This window comes from Branchiostoma floridae, chromosome 10 (assembly GCF_000003815.2).
Source record: "Branchiostoma floridae strain S238N-H82 chromosome 10, Bfl_VNyyK, whole genome shotgun sequence".
NCBI lineage: Eukaryota > Metazoa > Chordata > Leptocardii > Amphioxiformes > Branchiostomatidae > Branchiostoma > Branchiostoma floridae.
This window is the reverse complement of record NC_049988.1, coordinates 17,685,403-17,704,166: the sequence shown is the minus strand read 5'-3', so window position 1 is coordinate 17,704,166 and position 18,764 is coordinate 17,685,403. Positions and strand designations below refer to the sequence as shown.

General features: G+C 41.7%; 2 protein-coding genes across 2 annotated transcripts in view; one reads left to right on the top strand and one right to left on the bottom strand.

Annotated features, from left to right (window-relative positions):
- LOC118425001 overlaps positions 1-13,307 on the top strand; it is a 42,078-nt gene extending 28,771 nt beyond the window's left edge. Inside the window, exons 18-39 of the mRNA XM_035833816.1 lie at positions 84-261; positions 664-824; positions 1,124-1,381; positions 1,616-1,820; positions 2,274-2,465; positions 2,884-3,200; positions 3,616-3,720; positions 4,011-4,151; positions 4,466-4,600; positions 5,052-5,174; positions 5,631-5,750; positions 6,114-6,257; positions 6,519-6,650; positions 6,822-6,944; positions 7,372-7,494; positions 8,048-8,179; positions 8,697-8,825; positions 9,161-9,433; positions 9,947-10,109; positions 11,099-11,689; positions 12,047-12,290; positions 12,739-13,307. Coding sequence (XP_035689709.1) covers positions 84-261; positions 664-824; positions 1,124-1,381; positions 1,616-1,820; positions 2,274-2,465; positions 2,884-3,200; positions 3,616-3,720; positions 4,011-4,151; positions 4,466-4,600; positions 5,052-5,174; positions 5,631-5,750; positions 6,114-6,257; positions 6,519-6,650; positions 6,822-6,944; positions 7,372-7,494; positions 8,048-8,179; positions 8,697-8,825; positions 9,161-9,433; positions 9,947-10,109; positions 11,099-11,689; positions 12,047-12,290; positions 12,739-12,792 — 4,043 coding nt within the window. The 3' untranslated portion in view covers positions 12,793-13,307. The remainder of the gene's footprint in view (positions 1-83; positions 262-663; positions 825-1,123; positions 1,382-1,615; positions 1,821-2,273; positions 2,466-2,883; positions 3,201-3,615; positions 3,721-4,010; positions 4,152-4,465; positions 4,601-5,051; positions 5,175-5,630; positions 5,751-6,113; positions 6,258-6,518; positions 6,651-6,821; positions 6,945-7,371; positions 7,495-8,047; positions 8,180-8,696; positions 8,826-9,160; positions 9,434-9,946; positions 10,110-11,098; positions 11,690-12,046; positions 12,291-12,738) is intronic.
- A 702-nt stretch (positions 13,308-14,009) lies between these two features.
- The window catches only part of LOC118423855 (integrin alpha-8-like), a gene marked incomplete in the record, with an annotated part of 16,627 nt that continues 11,872 nt past the window's right edge, over positions 14,010-18,764 (bottom strand). The window contains 10 exon segments of the mRNA XM_035832146.1: positions 14,010-14,243; positions 14,367-14,492; positions 15,001-15,114; positions 15,674-15,781; positions 15,973-16,125; positions 16,417-16,555; positions 17,346-17,435; positions 17,593-17,672; positions 17,854-17,943; positions 18,383-18,530. Coding sequence (XP_035688039.1) covers positions 14,124-14,243; positions 14,367-14,492; positions 15,001-15,114; positions 15,674-15,781; positions 15,973-16,125; positions 16,417-16,555; positions 17,346-17,435; positions 17,593-17,672; positions 17,854-17,943; positions 18,383-18,530 — 1,168 coding nt within the window.

Below are 18,764 nucleotides of genomic sequence, written 5' to 3'. Positions count from 1 at the left end.
AGACCAAAACGCATGGGGTTGTTTTTCACCTGTAATTGAGTGATTTCAAACGGACTACTAAGCTTTCTGTTTCCCCGGAACAGCGACGGCCTACGGTGAGCCCCACATCAGAACACTTGACGGCCGAACGTACACCTTTAACGGCCACGGCGAGTACGTGATGCTGCGGAGCACCTCCGCCGCGCCGCACGCCTTCGTGATGCAGGGGCGCACAGACAGACCCGTCATGGACGGGATTAGAATCAGGGCCACGGTCTTCACGTGAGTCATCTTTTCTTTGTTGTACCAGACATTTGACAGATATCAATCAGCAATGACAGTTTTTAAACATCTAACTAAAGCAGACGCTCTATGAACCGAAGTTGCTCTGTAGAATTTCTAATCATAAAAAATATGAAAGGTTCTTCTTATGTGTAGACCATCTATGTCATTTATTACGTTTTTATTCTATAAAGTCCTTTATTACGTTTTTATTCTATTAAGGGGTAGTAAGTAACTCACGAAATAAACAGCTTCAGTTGCTTTTTTACCATAAATTGAAAGTATTTCATTTTACCGAATATGATATGAACACAACCCCACTAGCATATAGCTCATAAATGTTTTGCGAGGGAAATAACTACGCATACCTATCACAATTTCTGCCGTTTTGCAACATTACAGTGCCATTGCGGTACAGCAGCCCAACAACAAGGTGCAAGTCTATCTGGACAGTAACGGCACCGGCGTCGAGGTCACCATCGATGACGAGAACATCCCACTGGCTGCGATCGCCGACGGCAGTCGGACCAAGTTCAACGACGGACTGATCACCGTTATCTATGGTAAACTTGAACGTGTTTTGAATGACATAATTTATCACAATTAACATTCGACCATGCAGTGCCGTAATACCGTAAATAGACTCTTTTTAGGTAACGTCTTATTCGCAAGTTACCACTTAATGCTAATTTTGGCCAGTGATTAAACCTGAGTCAGAAAGTTCATCGGGTGTATAACTCTGAATTGATATGCAAACAAGGTGAGGAGAATTCTAACATGGTTCCACAGAAGACGAGGTCAAGACAAGGTTCATCTCATGATTCATCGCGTGTTCATCTCCATGACATTCGAATTTTTACAGATGCCGGTAAAAGTTCCATCTGCGGCGTGGTGATCAGTTACCCGTCAGGCATTTCGGCCTCCATCAAGGCGCAGGCCGGTCTGCTGACCTTTGTCCTCGGCCTTGGCGCGGACATGCGCGGCAATCTGCAAGGCCTGCTGGGTAACCTCAACGGGGACCCGGATGACGATTTTATCCTGCCGAATGGATCCTACGTCCATGCGGCAAAACCTGATAATCCGACGGAAAAGGAACTGTATTACAACTTTGGCAAGATGTGTAAGTATCTCAAACCGTTTTTATAAAAAGACTCTTTTTACACAACCGTTGCTTCATGTTTCGGTGACTTATTCAGTGACGTACCAACCTGATTAAACTATTCATGAATATTTTTTTTTTACTTTGAATTGAATTTCGTATTTTGTTATTTCTATACTGGAAGGTGAGGAAATTAGTCTAGTTTTTATAAGATTTTATGTCTAATCTTTAAAAAAACACAATTGTTCCATATAGGGTCGCTTCGAAGCGTCTGCCTCTGCGACCACACCGACGTCAACAACGTCACCCTTTTCCACAACTACCCGGAGGACCCGTCCGACAACTCGCCGGAAAACTACGGTGATGACGACTTTGTGCCGAAGTTTTTCGACGATGTCGATCTCTTTCCCAACGAAGAGACGAGGAAGATGGCAATATCCACCTGTGGGGCAGAAAACAGGTAATCTTTGACATCTTTATTCAAAAGACTATCTTGTAGACTTTTTTAATCTGAATTGCTGTGATATTGCGGCCAGATGCGCTCAACTATACAACATATCGTGAACATTGGTGTGCCTTTTGATTTATGTGTGGTTACTTAGGTTTTAAGCTACAGTAACTACATTTTGTGTCATATGTATATCAAACATAGCTAAACATATTGTGATGAACATGAACATATATTATCATTGCAAAAGTAGCTTCCCTAAATTTCTGTGAACGTTTTGTGAAAATATTTAGACTCATTTTGATATTTCAACAGTCAGACGGCATATTTACGTCACACTTAAATTTTCAGGTTAAGGAAATAATCAGTGTGGTCGTATGCAGAAATTTTCTGGGTTGCCGACATGTTTCTCCACCATTTAGGCTTAAAAATCTGTTTCTAAACCTAATTCTGTTGTTATACCAGGGAGTGTATCTATGACATTGCCCTGACGAGTCAGGTTGACATCGGACTCGGCACCACGCAGTCGGAGACGGAGTACCGGACGTCTAACGAAATCCTGAGGAACAGCGCGCCGGAGGTGTTCGCACCAACGGAGATCCGCGCCTTCGTCAATAAAACATACACCACCTCCGTACGCGGCATGGACGCCTGTCCGTAAGTACTCAATTCATATCTTTATCAATAATTGTAATATGGTAATGATAATGATAATGATAGTAACGGAACAGAATTGCAACGATCTCTGTTATGACCCTGAATAGGTCAGACGCTTATATTTTACGTCGAGTAAACTCTTATTAGTGCTTGCCATTTGTGGAAACGATGTGTAAACCGATTGTTACAATGGGCTATATTCTAATATAGATTAGATCATATTTGTCCTATAAGCAGTAACCTTAAATGTAAACTTCATGTATCTGTAAACGCATTTAATGTGCATTGTAATGATTTTGAATATAGTACAGTTACCAAGACAAGTCATTTATGATAGTTGGATAGTATTGGTGGCATGTCTTTTTATACAGCCGAATAAATCAAATCAAGGTTGTAACGCGTGAGGACATCTTTGCAGGTATGTCGACATTGCCGTTTCTGGGGTCGGGAAGATGATTAAAACCGGAAACTACAGCGCCGACTTCAGCTGGACACCAATAAGCGCGGCGTTTGTCGCCATCGAGTTCACCGTAACCGACGACATGGGGGCCTCGAGCATCAGTGTCCCGGACGTCACCGTCTGCGCATGTCAAAATGGCGGCACCTGCGATTTCGACGGCGTCACGGACAGAGTGGAGGGCTTCGCGCTCGCTGTTTGTGTCTGTCCGACGGGATTCTCAGGAGCAACCTGCCAAACAGACGTAGACGCCTGCGAAGGGAACCCTTGCTTTCAAGGTATTGCAGTTGGAAAAATACATTACTATAATTTCAGAGCCGTCGACCTCGAGCTAGAGGGAAAAAAAACTTGTTAATGGTTCAAGGTGGACATTAAAAATTTGCAGCGATTTGCATTATGAGTTTATGTGTATACGCTTGTATGCCTATAACACATGTCCAGACGTGTCCAGGCATATTGCACACAATATGATGCATCTCGCTTCGCATACGCAGTTCGAACCCAGAACAGGCCTATAGTAGTACTGCGATCTGCTATTTGAGTTTCTTGATAAACTACGTTTACTTTGATAAGGAAATCGGGCTATGACACCACGTAACTCGACTATATGTGGCTACGTCAGTTTCATACATTGGTTAGCTGCTTTCCATGCGTCTTGCTTTTAAAAATTAACCTTGTCTAATCGCATTACAGGAGTGGAGTGCACGGACCAACCCGCGCCACTCGCCCCGGGACAGCCTGGCTACACCTGCGGGGCCTGCCCCTTCGACATGGTGGGCAACGGCGAATCATGTGCAGGTACGGCAAGCAATCAATCAATCATTTTATCAATTGATCGATTAATCAATCGTGCGGTCAATCAATTAGCTGTAGATTACAAAACTGGTTCCTTTATCTTAAGGTATGAGCAGTCGGTTAAAGGTGGGGTTGGAATATCTACAACATGTAAATCAATCTAATTATGCGATCGACAAACGAAGACAATGTAAGGGGGCTTGTTTGTTAGATTTATGCACTGATTACACAGGGTATTTTTACTTTATGTTCTCGTAGAAACATTAGTTTTAAGCCATTGTTTCTTTTGGCAGATTTGAACGAGTGTATGCTTGATGTATCGGACCCCCGCGCCCACCGGTGTGTGAACGCTGACTGTGTGAACACCCCCGGCAGCTACTCCTGCGTGTGTCACGACGGCTTCGCCAAGGAAGGGGACTCACATACCTGCACTGGTAAGAAGTGTTACCGTTGTTAGTGTGTTTAACTAACATACTCTTTCCTAAATGCTGAGTGCTAAGGAGAGAGAGCACAATGTACCATTTTTTGTCTTTATACTCTTTCCGAAATGACGCAAGTCAGCTGTACAGAATTATTTCCTTTGATCATTTTCTTAATTCCGTGATCGTTGATGCAATGTAATTGTTGGCAGTTTGAGTTTTGAAAGAATTTGAAAGTCCGGGTATAAACGTTGCTTGAATAATCTCAAGACACGGATTCTAAATGGCTACGTCTCATTTTTAATGATGTGCATGTCTTTTTCCTATAGACATCGATGAATGTCGCAGCTTGAACACCAACGACTGCGACCCGCTTCACGGGATCTGTACCAACACCCCTGGATCCTACAACTGCTCCTGCCAGACCGGTTGCTACACCACCGACAACGGGAGAACCTGCGAAGGTAAGACCATGGTTTGCTTCATTTATTCATTTATTCACCTATTGAACTGGGTGTACCATTCAATTCTCCCTTATTTATTCATATCTGGGCCTTGTACTGAAAACAATAAATCATCAATCATATCACACAGAAGCTACATAAAAAAGTTGCAACAACATGTAAATCAAGTTCAAAAGAACAATAAACATTGATGATAATGTCCAGTACATTACTATATAGTTGGTTCATTTTGTATCGTCCGTAATTGTCGACACTGTAAAGGCGGTCTGATTGTGGACACCATATCTTTATTCCAAAACGTTGCCATAATTTAGCTCCTGTACTCAGTTCTTACATCATCATCATCACTCAATTCTTACACCTCTTTTCTACTAAATGCAACGTCAGGCACAGTGGAAAATGTACTGAGTTCGAAACTATTTGTATTGAATGACTTATGTGCAAATTACAGATCTAAACGAGTGTATGACCGGGAATGGCGGCTGTGAGCGGTTGTGCGTCAACACCAAGGGAAGCTACTACTGCCAGTGCGGGGTCGCCTACGTGTTGACAGAGGACGGGCACTCGTGCGAAGGTATACACACTCGACTTTATACAAGCAAGATATATACAAGCTCTATACAAGCTTTATCGACACGACAAAAAGTACAGTGACTTTCGTATGGTCAACTATAAACTAGAACATACCCAAAACCTCTATTCAACCATGTGGCGCTACACGTATCAATATCTTTTCTGATTGCAAAGTAATCTCTCATGTATCTATGCAATTTGTGATTTTGCGGATCTAAAGATATATTAGTTAAATACAGTTAAGTTTGTCTCAATATTTTATCCTCGGTTCGATCTGTTCTTTCCTCTGGTCTTACAATGTGAAGAGGGGTTCTTACCGTCCAAAATCTGACACAGCATTCAGATGTATAACGCTATGTGTTTGTTTTTCTTCACATAGCCGTACCACGAATAGATGCTAAATGTTTTCCCCTTGCTTTAACTATGCTAATCTATGATCATTTCAATTAATATACAGAACTAGATGAGTGCGCGGCAGAGCATGTCTGTGAGCAGATGTGCGTAGACAAAGTGGGTTACTACGACTGTTCCTGTGGCGACCTGTTCACTCTGAACCTGGATGGAACCACGTGTGAACGTAAGTTTTCCTTCTTTCATCTCAGCTGCTCTTCCATGTTTTCGAGACTTGTTTGTATATTCCGGGGGACATTTTGGTTCAGCATTTATCATCTTAATGCTCGTCACATGTCACTGTGCACTATTTTCGTTTTGTTTTATTTTGTTTTATTCATTTTCACATAAAAAGAATACATGAAACAAAATACAATGATAATGGATATAACAGGTGCAGGCTTAGGAAAAATGTTGATGAGGCTTATTCTAGGTCCATTAAACAAATATGATCGAAATAGTCACACGTTAAGTAACTGTATGTAAATGAATAGAGAAAAAATACAATGACGTTACTGAAAAGTGTCCGCTTGCTGCCCGTTTTCTGTAGCCATCATCAACTGCTCTACCGACAACCCCTGCGCCCCGCCTCCCATCGGCCATTGCGCGATAAACATGACGACCTCGGGTGACACGGAGGAGGTCTGTGGCTGTGCCGCTGGGTACCACATCCTGGCTAACAACACGTGCGCAGGTAGGTGATAAATTGATCAGTGCATGTCGAGACTAATAACATAATTTCAATGGGAACGTATGATTCAAGATATGTCTACATATTCTAAAGACACTATAGAAGAAGAGGTCGTCCAACGACGTTTTCAATAATGATAACTATTCCTCGACTAGTTGAAACCAAATAGTCGTATTTTAGTCTTCAATCGCTGAGGCTTGCCTTATTGAATTAAAAAAGCTTAAGAAATCGCTTCGTTTTTAACACAACTTTGTCATTCTAAAGACATCAACGAATGCGAGAACGGGCACAAGTGCGACGAGCACGGAGACTGCGTTAACACCGAAGGCAGTTACGAGTGCTCCTGTCATCCGGGGTACAAGCTCGACAAGGATCATGGGAAACGTCATTGTCGAAGTACGTTTGTTTTGTTTTGTTTTGTTTTCTTGTTTTGAAGTGTGACTACGCAATCAATAACTTAAAAGGCAACTACGTAGACATTGCAACATGCAATTTGGGAATCTCCCATCCGTATTGCCCTCACCTCACGTATTGTAACATATATAATGTTATGTTATCATCCTTCAGATATCGACGAATGCGCCATTGACAACGGCAACTGTACGCACCTCTGTGTGGACACCCCTGGATCCTTCTACTGCGCATGTCCGCTGGGCATGGTCCTGGACAAGGACATGTGCACTTGCCTAGGTAAATATCAATGGCAATACACTGATATTTGTTGTTTGTTTGAACCTTTGTTTGCTCATGAAAGACCCAATCGGCATACAGGCCGCTCTTCATTGAGGTCATGAGGGAAGAGTCAAGGTTCATACAAAGTATGTAACAGAGATACAGTTTACATCATTTTAAGTCCTAATAGGTCTTCTAATTATAAGTGTATAAGTCTATATACTGCCTTTTACTTTACAACCACCCTGATCCTGGTAACGGAAAAGGCAAAAGAAACCCTTCGCAATTGAATGCCATTCCAATATTGTTTTAGGTATTCAGTACTAATATATATTGCCACTGTTGCATACTGAAAGAAAACGTATAAAAACGTACAAAACTTGTGCTGTATTCCATATGAATTACTTGTATGCTGTACATCTAATACTATATGTTAATTCTCCAGATATAGACGAATGCACCGAAAACCTTGCGAAGTGTTCTGTGAACGCCTACTGTAACAACACCAGCCCGGGGTATGACTGCATATGTAATACAGGCTACTCTGGAGATGGCATCATGTGTGGAGGTAAGACTTAGTGTCATTCCTCTAAATACGTATATATTTTATATAGTTATCGATAACGTTTTCTTTCTAATAATGCGTATGGAACTAATCATGAATTACGTGTAAGGAATAGTCATGTTCCTTATCAACAATATGTAATACGAAGTTGTTTTTTTTTTTTAATTTTGATGCTGCACATGCAAAGTTACCACCATTTCAGTAAATGCTACCTGCTTTGGACCTAGCATAATTTGTCTTTGTTTAATGTGGTAGAAATCGAAAGATAATTATCATGCCTATATGGAAGTAGTATTGATTAACTATAGTTCCTATTCAATGTGGTGATATATTTTTTCATTCAATTGTGTCCGAGGATATTCAAACTGCTGTGTCGTATTTTACACGCTGGCTTCTATTTGTTGTATTGAATGTCGTCCACGGATGTCTCCACCACCTTGAAAGCAACATTTCTTGTTCTGTGGCCCTCTATACGTTTAAGTGACATACGAAATGTCTTGCGATTATGTACATAGGATTGAATTACATTCCCAACTTCCATTTGAATTCCTTACAGATATCAACGAATGTCTCTACCAGGACATCCACAACGTTCGGTGCAAGGTCGGCTGCCTGAATACCATTGGTTCATTTGTTTGCACGTGTTCCATTGGCTGGCAGCTAGCCAATGACAGCATTTCCTGCATAGGTATGGAAAACACTTTTAGATTATCTTGACTATAACACACTATTTTACGCTTGGGACCGCATTGTTCACATCTCTTTGAGGTATGTCCAGAGATGGGGTAAATTCACTCATTTCTGAACTTACATGACCTCTAGCTACGTATCTACATATATATATCTAAACACTTTGCGTTTGGAATCTCATTGTTAACACCTCTGTGACTACCTATCCATGCGTATGTGTAGATACTTAACGTCTTGCACCGCATCAGTTAGCAGCGACGCCTAGCTGCCGTGCGAAACATAGCAAGTCAGTATTGCCTTGACGACGGTGTCAGACTGTCAGCAAAACGTCGACCTTGAATAAAACACTTGTTTTGTTTTTTGTTATGTGATGTACAAAATGAAACTTTCTGATGCACTGACTTTCCAAGCTGATGAAGGTATTCAAGGTGGCTGATCCAAGGCTATCTGGCACACATGATCAAAACTAAACATTTTGAGTATTTATGTATTTTCTACCTTTTCCACCGATGCAGATATGGACGAGTGTCTGCTTGGCGTGGACAGGTGCAATCACAACTGTCACAACACACCTGGCTCCTACACCTGTTCCTGTCGGCAGGGTTACCTGTTAGGACCGGACGGACACACCTGTCTATCTCTCTGTAAGTCCGAGATGACGCCCAATGTAATATATGACAAAGAAGCGATTTTGTTAGCAATATAAAGCTATCACTAATGAAAGACACACAGTGTCTTAAACGTCTGTTTCCAGATCATATACAGTTACCTGAGTTTATTACCCCAATCTTAGGTTTTTCAAACGTTGATAGTGGTATTGGCCATACTGTGTAAGAAATGTAATGTAATTGATAATATACCATATTCAAACAGCAGGAGCTAATTTACTCATTTGCATCAACCTTGCCATCACTTTGTTTTACTTTTGGTTCCTATGGGCTAATTGTTTGAAATACAACCTCTTTGTTCCTTTCCCCAGCCTCAACACTAACAACAACAACACCATCCGTCGCGAAAAGTCGACAACCAATAGTGCCTTTACCACCAAGCACTACTAGTAGCGACAAGCCTAGTACAACGACAACGCAAACATCACCCAAGACAACTGAATCATCTTCACAACCGCCTCCCACCACCCTGACGGCAGCTTGCCCAGAAGGCTGTGGTAGCGGAGGGCGGTGCCAGTTTGTGAACGGCACTTCTGCTTGTGTCTGTGACGAAGGATTCCAACTGACCAACGGAACATGTGTCGGTGAGTGGGATAGCCTTGTTCTTGAAAGATAGACGGATAGATAAATAAATAGAAAAATATATAGATTGGTCGATTCATTGATCGATGGATTGATGCATTGATTGGTTGGTCCGTTGCTGGATTAATTTTTCCAACACAAATGAAATTTGACATTGAATTTTCAGTCGACCTTGCCGACCTTCATCCAGTGTTTGGTTCTCTGGAAACTAGAAGCGTTGTGACGTCAGGAATGAATCATTTGTGTTGGAACAAAGCTAAAAAAATGTCACAACTTTTGATTTGACCAACACAATTAATATTTCATCGCAATTAATGCTGATGTCAATGAGTGTATATGCAATTATTTTGTGAATGGAACGCAGAATTATACTACAGATGTATGTTAGTATTAGCCTTCTAGTGCTGTTTCTGCTGTATTTTTCTACAGATAACATAACGTTCTCCACAGAAGACTATCTTACTTTCTCTTACTACATACCATTGACCAAACGTTCCTTTTTGCACTGAATATAGCGGCGTACATCCCAGACAAGACAGGGGTACTTCTGCCTGCAGTTGCCCTTTCCATCGGCATCCCTCTGCTGTGCGTGCTTTGTGCTTGCCTCGCCGCCTACAGACGCAAGCTGAAGAAAGTGAAGTACTACACAGTTGATGGTGCGAGCACCACCAGTGGAGGGTACGTAACGTTTCAATTTCGCAATGATATTCCAGACACTTGTCCTGTAGAAACTTTAGCATAAGATAAGCATAACATTATTAACGTCACCAGGATATCAAGATTACCTATATCGAAATATACTAGAAACATTCGGCACTAGTATTACTGTGACTGTTGTAAGTGGTGATATGTTTACAATAGGGATATTACAGTTGAATATGTACAAGTGACCACCTGTACATAAGGACCATCTTGCCAACGTAACGCTTTTTGGTGGTCCCTTGGATTTTTTTACACGGAAAAAGGCATTACTTTTCTTATCTATATTGTGAGATCGCCTGGCGCAGTGGCAGGATTTGTGCCTCGTGACCGAGAGGTTGCGGGTTCAAATCCGGCTGCGTGTCACCGATCTTGTGCCCTTGGGAAAGGCACTTTACACGAATTTCCTCACTATACTCAGGTGAAAATGAGTACCTAGCTTCGGCTAGGGCCGTCCCTCGGATAGGACGTAAATGGAGGTCCCGTGTATGGGGAGAGTCACACCCTATGCACGTTAAAGAACCCCCACACGTGCGATGGTGCGGTGTGAGATGGAACAAACCCTTCTGTCTGGAGTTGGTGATTCACTTCAAATCACCCGGATGGAGGCCTGGCGAACCTCCATACCGTATCAGCCACACGGTGATTTACCAGCGAAAGGGTATGTCACCCCTTAAGGGGCGTTATAACCCCGCCGTGTAAACATGTGCGAACATGTTCAGGGCTCCCTTGGAAATCAGTCATCTAGACTGAAGGGACTACCCTATAAGATCAATCAATCAATCAATCAATCTATATTGACCACATTTTCATATAAATCAGATTTTATCCATCCCCAGAGTAGTCTTCTTGGGCAGAGTTGACAGTTCTTTAAAGCTTCTTCATAGATTCTTTCAGATGACGAATATATATGTAAGTCTAACAATTCAAACAAATATTTATATATTTTTCCATTCTGGTTGCTATAGACGTTGGATCTGGCTCCCCAAATGGGAACAGGCCTCTAGCAGCGGGTACTTCACTTGGACCCAGAACACACCAAACAGCGGCTCGACCAACAGCATCTACAACAGCAACGACTTTCCATGGACCTACAGCACGCCGAACCAAAGCTCACAAAACAGCGATAAGAACAGCAACAGCTTTCCCTGGACGTACAGCACGCCAGACCAGAGCTCCAAGAGCAGCGACATGAACAGTAACGAGTTTGCCTGGACGTTCTGGAAAACAGACCGCGAAAGGAACAGCAACGCCTTTCCGTGGACATTCTGGAAAACCAGTCAGAGCTCTGAGAACAGCACCAAGGACAGCAACGATTTTCCATGGACGTACAGTAAGCCAAACCAGAACTCTAACAGCAGCGACAGTAAAAGCAACGACTATCCATGGACGTACAGCAAACCGAACAACAGCAGTTCTGACAACAGCGACAGGTACAGCAAACGGAACAGCAGCTCTAGCAACAGCGACAGCAATGACTCTCCATGGACGGACAGCAAACCAGACTGTAACTCAACCAGTAGCGATACGCAAGACCACGACCTTCCGGGTCTGAACAGGTATTTATGTTCAAAGTCTGCTATCTTACATCCACTCTGAATATTCTTAGTCAGCGCGGTACTGGTCGCTTGGTAGAAGAAAGACTGATTGCAGCATTAGGGCATTCAGACCACTGCAGCAAAGTACTACTATAACTGCTACAGTAACTAATGCTACTACTACTACTTCCACCGTTACTACTACAAATTGTCTTACTATTACTAATACAACTAATTCTACTAATACTGCAACCAATACTTCTAATATTAGCTCGATATTTAGTATGTGGGTAAATGTTGATGAAAACGTCTGTCTCAACTTTCTGCCTATCCATTTCCTATAGTATAATGCAGCTATGATTTATCCGTCCTGTGCAGGTATTTGCCGTACCCGAACTCGTACCGGAGCTTGCGCAGCCTCAGCAGCGGCAGCCTGACCCGGCGCTCCGTGTCCAGTCGACTGACCGGCACCCTTAGCGACATGTCCAGCATGACGAGTCTGGGCAGCTTCTATCGGTACGACTCCCCCGGCTCTCCCGCGTGCGAACCCGCCGCGTGTCCGAAGGAGGAGGATCCGGAGGCATTGAAGGAACATGACAACATCTTTGGATCGGACACAAAGGTAAACACATCGTCTTCACACTTCAAGATATAAAAGCACTATTATCTGCATATCATTTTTTTCTAAGAAGCACCATCTGCAAGCAGGTTATCTGTATTAATCGTCTAATTGCAAAACAAAATGATTAAATTCTTTGGAGATAAACATGATTTTGTTTATTAACGTTAACTGGACAAAAGCATCGTTTGTTTAAAAAAATATGATTCATCAGATATCAGGATCTAATGACATTCGACAGTTCTGTATTCATGATTTTTTTTCATAATTTCCTGTAATCAGCTTATTTGTAAGTGTCGTCATTAAAATGAGGTAGTATCTATACTAAAGATGCTATTGAGCTCTGAATATGGTGATATTGTAATAAATTGTGAAGTTGAATCGACAGAAGCAACGTTTGGTGGTGTCGTCGGATCAAACTTATGTTCCTTTTTTTGTTTCTTTCCTACAGTTTTCCATCCAGCGACCGAAATTCATCGATCCCAGTGCTTTTAAAGAGGACTGAAGATTTACCGATCTACTAAAGAAACAACTTCGGACTGATTAGATCACTGAAGTCGACCAAACATGACGTAGACAATTCATCTTAAAAACTTCTCCAAGGTCGATTCTTTATCCTTGATATCAGATGACGAAGTAGTAATTGCGAAGAAACCTACGAAGATGCGTTTTTTCTTCACAAAATCTATTTGTAACGGTATCATGTGAAATGATTATGGAATTATGAAAGTGATTATGTAAAAAGGAAATCAGGTAACAAATGCCATTGAAAATGGATTTTATTGTAAATCGAAAGTTTGTAAAGTTACCGTCAATAGGCAAAGCATGAAATGTACAATTATATTTACAATTCAATGTTTGTCGAATGCAAAACAGTTTCCACACAGAATAGTTAATGTAGATCATACTAAACATATTATTGTAAAAATGTACGTTTAAGAAATATATGGACCTAAAAGGTTTAATTTGTCCATTCTGTATTGTAAAGAGCTATTAGAAATAAAGTTATTATCACCATTATCGGAGTTCTACTGCTCGAGTGATTGCGTCTGGTTCAAGCTTTTTAGCTATCTGCAGGAACTGAAGTACCGTTACTTTAGTTCGGTGGAAGCGTATAAGCAAATTCACGATCCCGAGTACGCATGTGCAGCAACAGGAATTGTGGGTAGCCTGTCAAAAGTGAAAGCCCCTCACTTGTAAACAGATCTCGTCTCGACCATTGTCTTGATTTGCATGACAATGTCCAGACGTACTTCGTTTACGTCTCAGGGGTCTTTACCATTGACATATTACCCATAATTCATGCCGCCTGCTCATTGAAACCGTGAATGTGCTTGTACTATTGGATTGAAGCTCACAATATAGTACAGAATTAGTTTTCTACGGTGTTAAAGTGTTACACATAACATCACAGGTCAATACACGCGTTCATACAAAAAATAGACACTTTCTGTACATTAACAACAGGCCCAGCCTATGTTCACTGATTATCACTCACAAATTTGTGGGTCCGGTGTATCGGGACATAAGCCCTAGCCGCCAGATCAGTCTTCGGACCCTTTTAAAGGTCCCATATCAAGTTATTTACACAGATGATAATACTGCACAAGAAAAATGTATCCAAATCAAGGACGACAAAATGACTGTCTGCAAGCATGCTTCATTGAAAGGACAGGATTAGACAAAGAGATCGTATCAGTTTTGATAAGAATTTTTTTTTTCGCTCTAACCATTTAGTATTTCAAGATCACTTATTTCGAAAAATTTCAGGAAACATATAGCGATTGCATATACAAAACCTAAGCTGTTTTTACTACCGAATTTGTGCCGTTTTCGCTAAGGTCCCTTGAGTGTTGATCCATCTTCGTCCTCCTGAATACCACTGTCTACGTCTCTGTCGTGAGCGTCAAATACGTCGTCTTCTTTGGACACTTTCTTTCGATCGAAGAAACCAAGCTGCAGTGGAAAATATGATAAGAACATACATTCTTGAGATAAATACTAAGGTATATAAAAATAGATTCCAATATTCAAGAAGCCAGGGAGAATAGCAAACATCTGCAAAAATAGAGTACATACCCGGTAGAGGACCAAAGCAATGGCTACCAGCAGCATCAAACCGCTCAGCACTGCACTTGCGATTATCCAGGCTTTCACTCTCTTCCTTCTGGTAACTGGTCTCGGCAATATGATAGATGTGGTAACCTATTGATACGAAGAATGAAGAAAACACTGTTTGATTGAACCTTTGTGTATTCATGAAAGCTCAAATCGACCCACAGGCCACTTTTCATTGAGGTCATGATCGAAGAATTGAGAATCTGACAAAATATATAACAGAGGTACAGTTTACATCATTTAGTGTCCTAATAAGTCTAGCATACGCATATTTTACTCATACAGAGTAAAAAAAAATATTGTAAGAAATACAACTAATGGCGCTAGTTCCGCGTTGTTATCTTATAACTACTCAATAATCATGTAATATTATATAGCATTTGCTTCACTAAAGAAATAAAAAAAAAGATTACTGTTGCAAAATAAAGCAATTCAAACCACTGCCTGAGTCAATGCATGAATCTAAATCAAACAATACTTTTCTTCACTTTGTTCTTCATGACACGATCACAATTGCAAACAGAACGTGTTAAGAAAATAATTTACGCTATAGAAGACTATTAGGTGCTAAATAACTGTAGCATAAGTATCTTACGTTAGTTTGTGCCGTTGGGAGCGCGGTGGGGCTGATACTGTACGGCATGTCCATAACCACCACCCGGGCTGTGGACACCAGCAGGTCCTCAGTCGTGTTGCCAAGTGAAGAAAACTGAAGAAATGGAACAAAACATTGAAATTCTAAGTACACTAGCCTGATTAAATCTCGCTTATAGCAGCCCACCCAACATCCGACCAGCATTTTGCAGAGAGAGGCCAGTTACAGCCCCAGACAGCAGAGTTTGTGTCGCACAGACTATAAGCACACATGATACTTCTTAAGAACGATAAGAACATTAAAATTGCTCAAGATACTTCAAGTTTCTCCTTCCCAATAACTTATAACAACATCCAATACCATCATATATACGTTACAAAAAGATGAAACTTACAGCTATTATTCTCAATAGCTACGTTACAGCAAAATACACTAACGTTACATTAATTTTCTTTATTTGGTTTATCCTAAGCTTCAAACACATACGAGCATACGTGCTCCGTACCATTAGGCAAACATTAAAGATGTTCAGCTATATCTAATCCACATGACACGGTTCTTGTACTTTTTTAAACTTAATACAAACACGTTCGTCCTCTAGATCTATTTTGGACTGCTTCTTGTTCTTGTACCGAACACTAACCCGTGCGTCTGTTTAGTGAATACTACCAACCTGTACGTCTTCTATTTCCGACGTGATCTCTATAACAAAGCTGCCTCCACTCCCCAGTCCGTTGACTATGCAGCTTATGATGTAACAGTCCTCAGCATTTTCGCACATCTGAAAATAACATAACAAGACGAACGTGTAACACCACTAAAGCACCGTGTACATTATGTAACCAATTTCAACGCAAATTGCAAGTAAAATCATTGATTGATTGATTGATTGATTGATTGAGTGAGTGAGTGATTGAGTGAGTGTGATCTTATAAGATCTTACTTTACAAGCCATTGAAAATACCACCTCACCAGAGTTGTTGCATTGTCAACAAGACAATAGCCCTGCTGGTTTTTCAGAGTGACGACGGGAACCGTCACAGTTACACTGCTGCCCTCGGTTGTGGCTGGCCACAGGACCGTGGCGATGGTTTGTCCCACATCGCTGGGACCGTGGTTCCTCACCTAGGTAGTAAATGTAAGAACAGGGTAGGCTCCTCATTTCTTGGCAAAGGCTGGACTTGATCAGTCTAAAATTTGGATACAGAATGACTTCGACCAACACTGATGAACTTTCAAGTGAAAACTACTTTATTTTCCATACATGTATGAATTATGAAATTTTTACTATTAAGGCAAGTGGTTCAGGAAAATCATTCGTTGAACTGTCTTCGTGAATGGCACATCTACGCAATAACAATAGGGCGTTTTTTTAACTTTGGTACTTTTATTTTGTCAGAACAAAAAGCTTCGTACCTCGTAGACGTGTTTTATTTGAGACATCACTGCTTCTGTGTCTGCATCGCTGTCTGTTTTGTCCTTTGGTCTGTCTTTGCCATTTTCATCTTCCCGTGCGAAGGTGCTGTCAAGCCACATATGTCTGGGAAGGGACGCTCTGCGTTGCAAGACAAGCACAGTGTTAGCACAATCATCCAGAACAATGAAACAGCTCACGTCAAAAAAAGAAAGTGGAAGAGGAATCTTACCCCAGACCCTGCGAGACCTCTCAAACGTTAGAAAGACCACGTCATAAATGACACAGGACTTGTATCGTTGAAGGTAACAGCATGGTGGCAGATACTTGAGCAACAGGACAAACATTTGAAAACGGTCTGACGTTTCAGACAGCATCCACTGTCTTTCGTCAGTAACTGGACGAACACCTGGATTTACCATCTTCAATCCAACCTCAGACTTGATGTGTTCTTGAAGTGAAGACAATGAAAAGGTTAGTTAATATAGATGTTCGTCCTTCCAATGACAGTTCGTCCGTCAAGCTGAAACGCCTGACCATTTCCAGATTTTATCCAGTTGCTTGAGTTACTTGCGACGCTGGATTAAGTCTAGCCGCAGAGGCTTGCCGCCATAGCAGGCTTTCTGGGGCTGGAGGCACAAACGACTCAGTACATAACGAAATGCTAGCAAAAGTGTATTATGAACCAAAAAAGGGCCAGATCAGAGAGCATGCGATGGAGGCTAAGAAGAGGCTATGTCTTTATACATACAGAGGAACCTCACGGAGAGCAAGGGGCCAGTAAATTAGCCAGGAAGGCAGAAACAGTCAACATCATCTGGAAAGATGTGAGGAGGATGGCTGCTGACAGAGCCTGCTGGGTCCACCTGACTGCCCTTATGTGTCGGAAGAAACGATAGCCCCTAAGTCTAAGTCTAAGTACGAATCTTACCCCTTGACCGTGACCTCTGCCTCGACCACGACTTGTGCGGAAAAGACGACCTGATTGTCCCCTGTTGTGCTGACGTCGTCTGGTGTTGAACTGGAGTAGGGAAGGAAAACGGCACTTTATTGTAGCCTCTTTACATGTTCAGCAGGGACCCAAAATTTCAGTGAGTATTCTTGTGTTAGAGTAAGGCTTTGCTGTTAACTCATTTTTTTGTGTAGGAAAACAAATTGTAGATAAAAGTTCTGCATACCTGTTAGCGAAGATAGGAAAATCCAGAAAGCTGCGACTTCCGTTAAGGTTGGCGGCCAGGAAACGCAGTTGTAGAACAACCTGTATAACACATAAACAGCGCTGTGAACTTTTGCTGTGACATCACGTCTAAGTTCAGGGTACAATATACAACATATGTGAAAATGGGCTTTACTTTAGAGGTTCGTTCTCTTTTTGCACCGACTTATATCTTACCCTCAGCTGAGTCCTTTTTTTTTACAATCTTATAAGTTGTCATTACCGTGGCGTCTGCCTTGAGCGGATTCCCCACCCCGCAGTGAATGGTTCCGCCTGACCCTGCCGGTGTATAGCTGCACATGGCGGGGGTGTTCTAGCAAATGTAGAAGGAGAAATGTTTAAGTATAAATTAGAATGTACACATTGAATCTACCAAAGGGTCGCACTTACGTTTACGGAATACATGCGTGTTATCCATATATATTACTAGAAAGGTAATTTCGGTAAGAGCCACTCGGCCAGAAGATCACACAGCCTCACTGCAGGACCAGACAATACCACAATGCTTTGTTGATCTTCGTTCCTGCCACGTACAGTCAAGGACTGGAATGCCCCACCACAAGCAACTGTAGAGGTCAAAACCATCGATACATTGGTGTCAAATGGTCTCCTAACTTTACTGAAACTTGTACATCTTGCGCCGGTGACCTCCCATGTTGACAGGGCGATACCGGTCGCTTCAGTAGGAAGAAGAAGAGGCCATTCGACGACGCTGTAGGTCAATGTGAGGTAATTTTTAAGTAGATACTCACTGATTCCATCCGCTGCGCCCCCACATAGTCCACTTCCTCCGGCACAAGTACGAACAGCTGAGACTCGTACGACTCCTCGCCTCGGTTCGACACGGTGACTTCGAGGACTACAGAAGTCGTGTCCCCGACGTATATGGTTGTCGTTGAACTGAAAAAAAGAATATTCATTTCATTCGACTGGTGCTTGCAAAATACAATAACCATGAGACATGCAAATGTTTCCAGTCTTGTGTAATGTTTCCAGTCTTGTGGGTTGTAAGTTTGCCATATAACATTACCTACAAATGTAAAATTACTTATGACTTTTAAAATTCTCGATTGGACAAAATCTATACGCAGATACCACGCATAAAATGGTTACAAAACATTTGGATTGCCATAT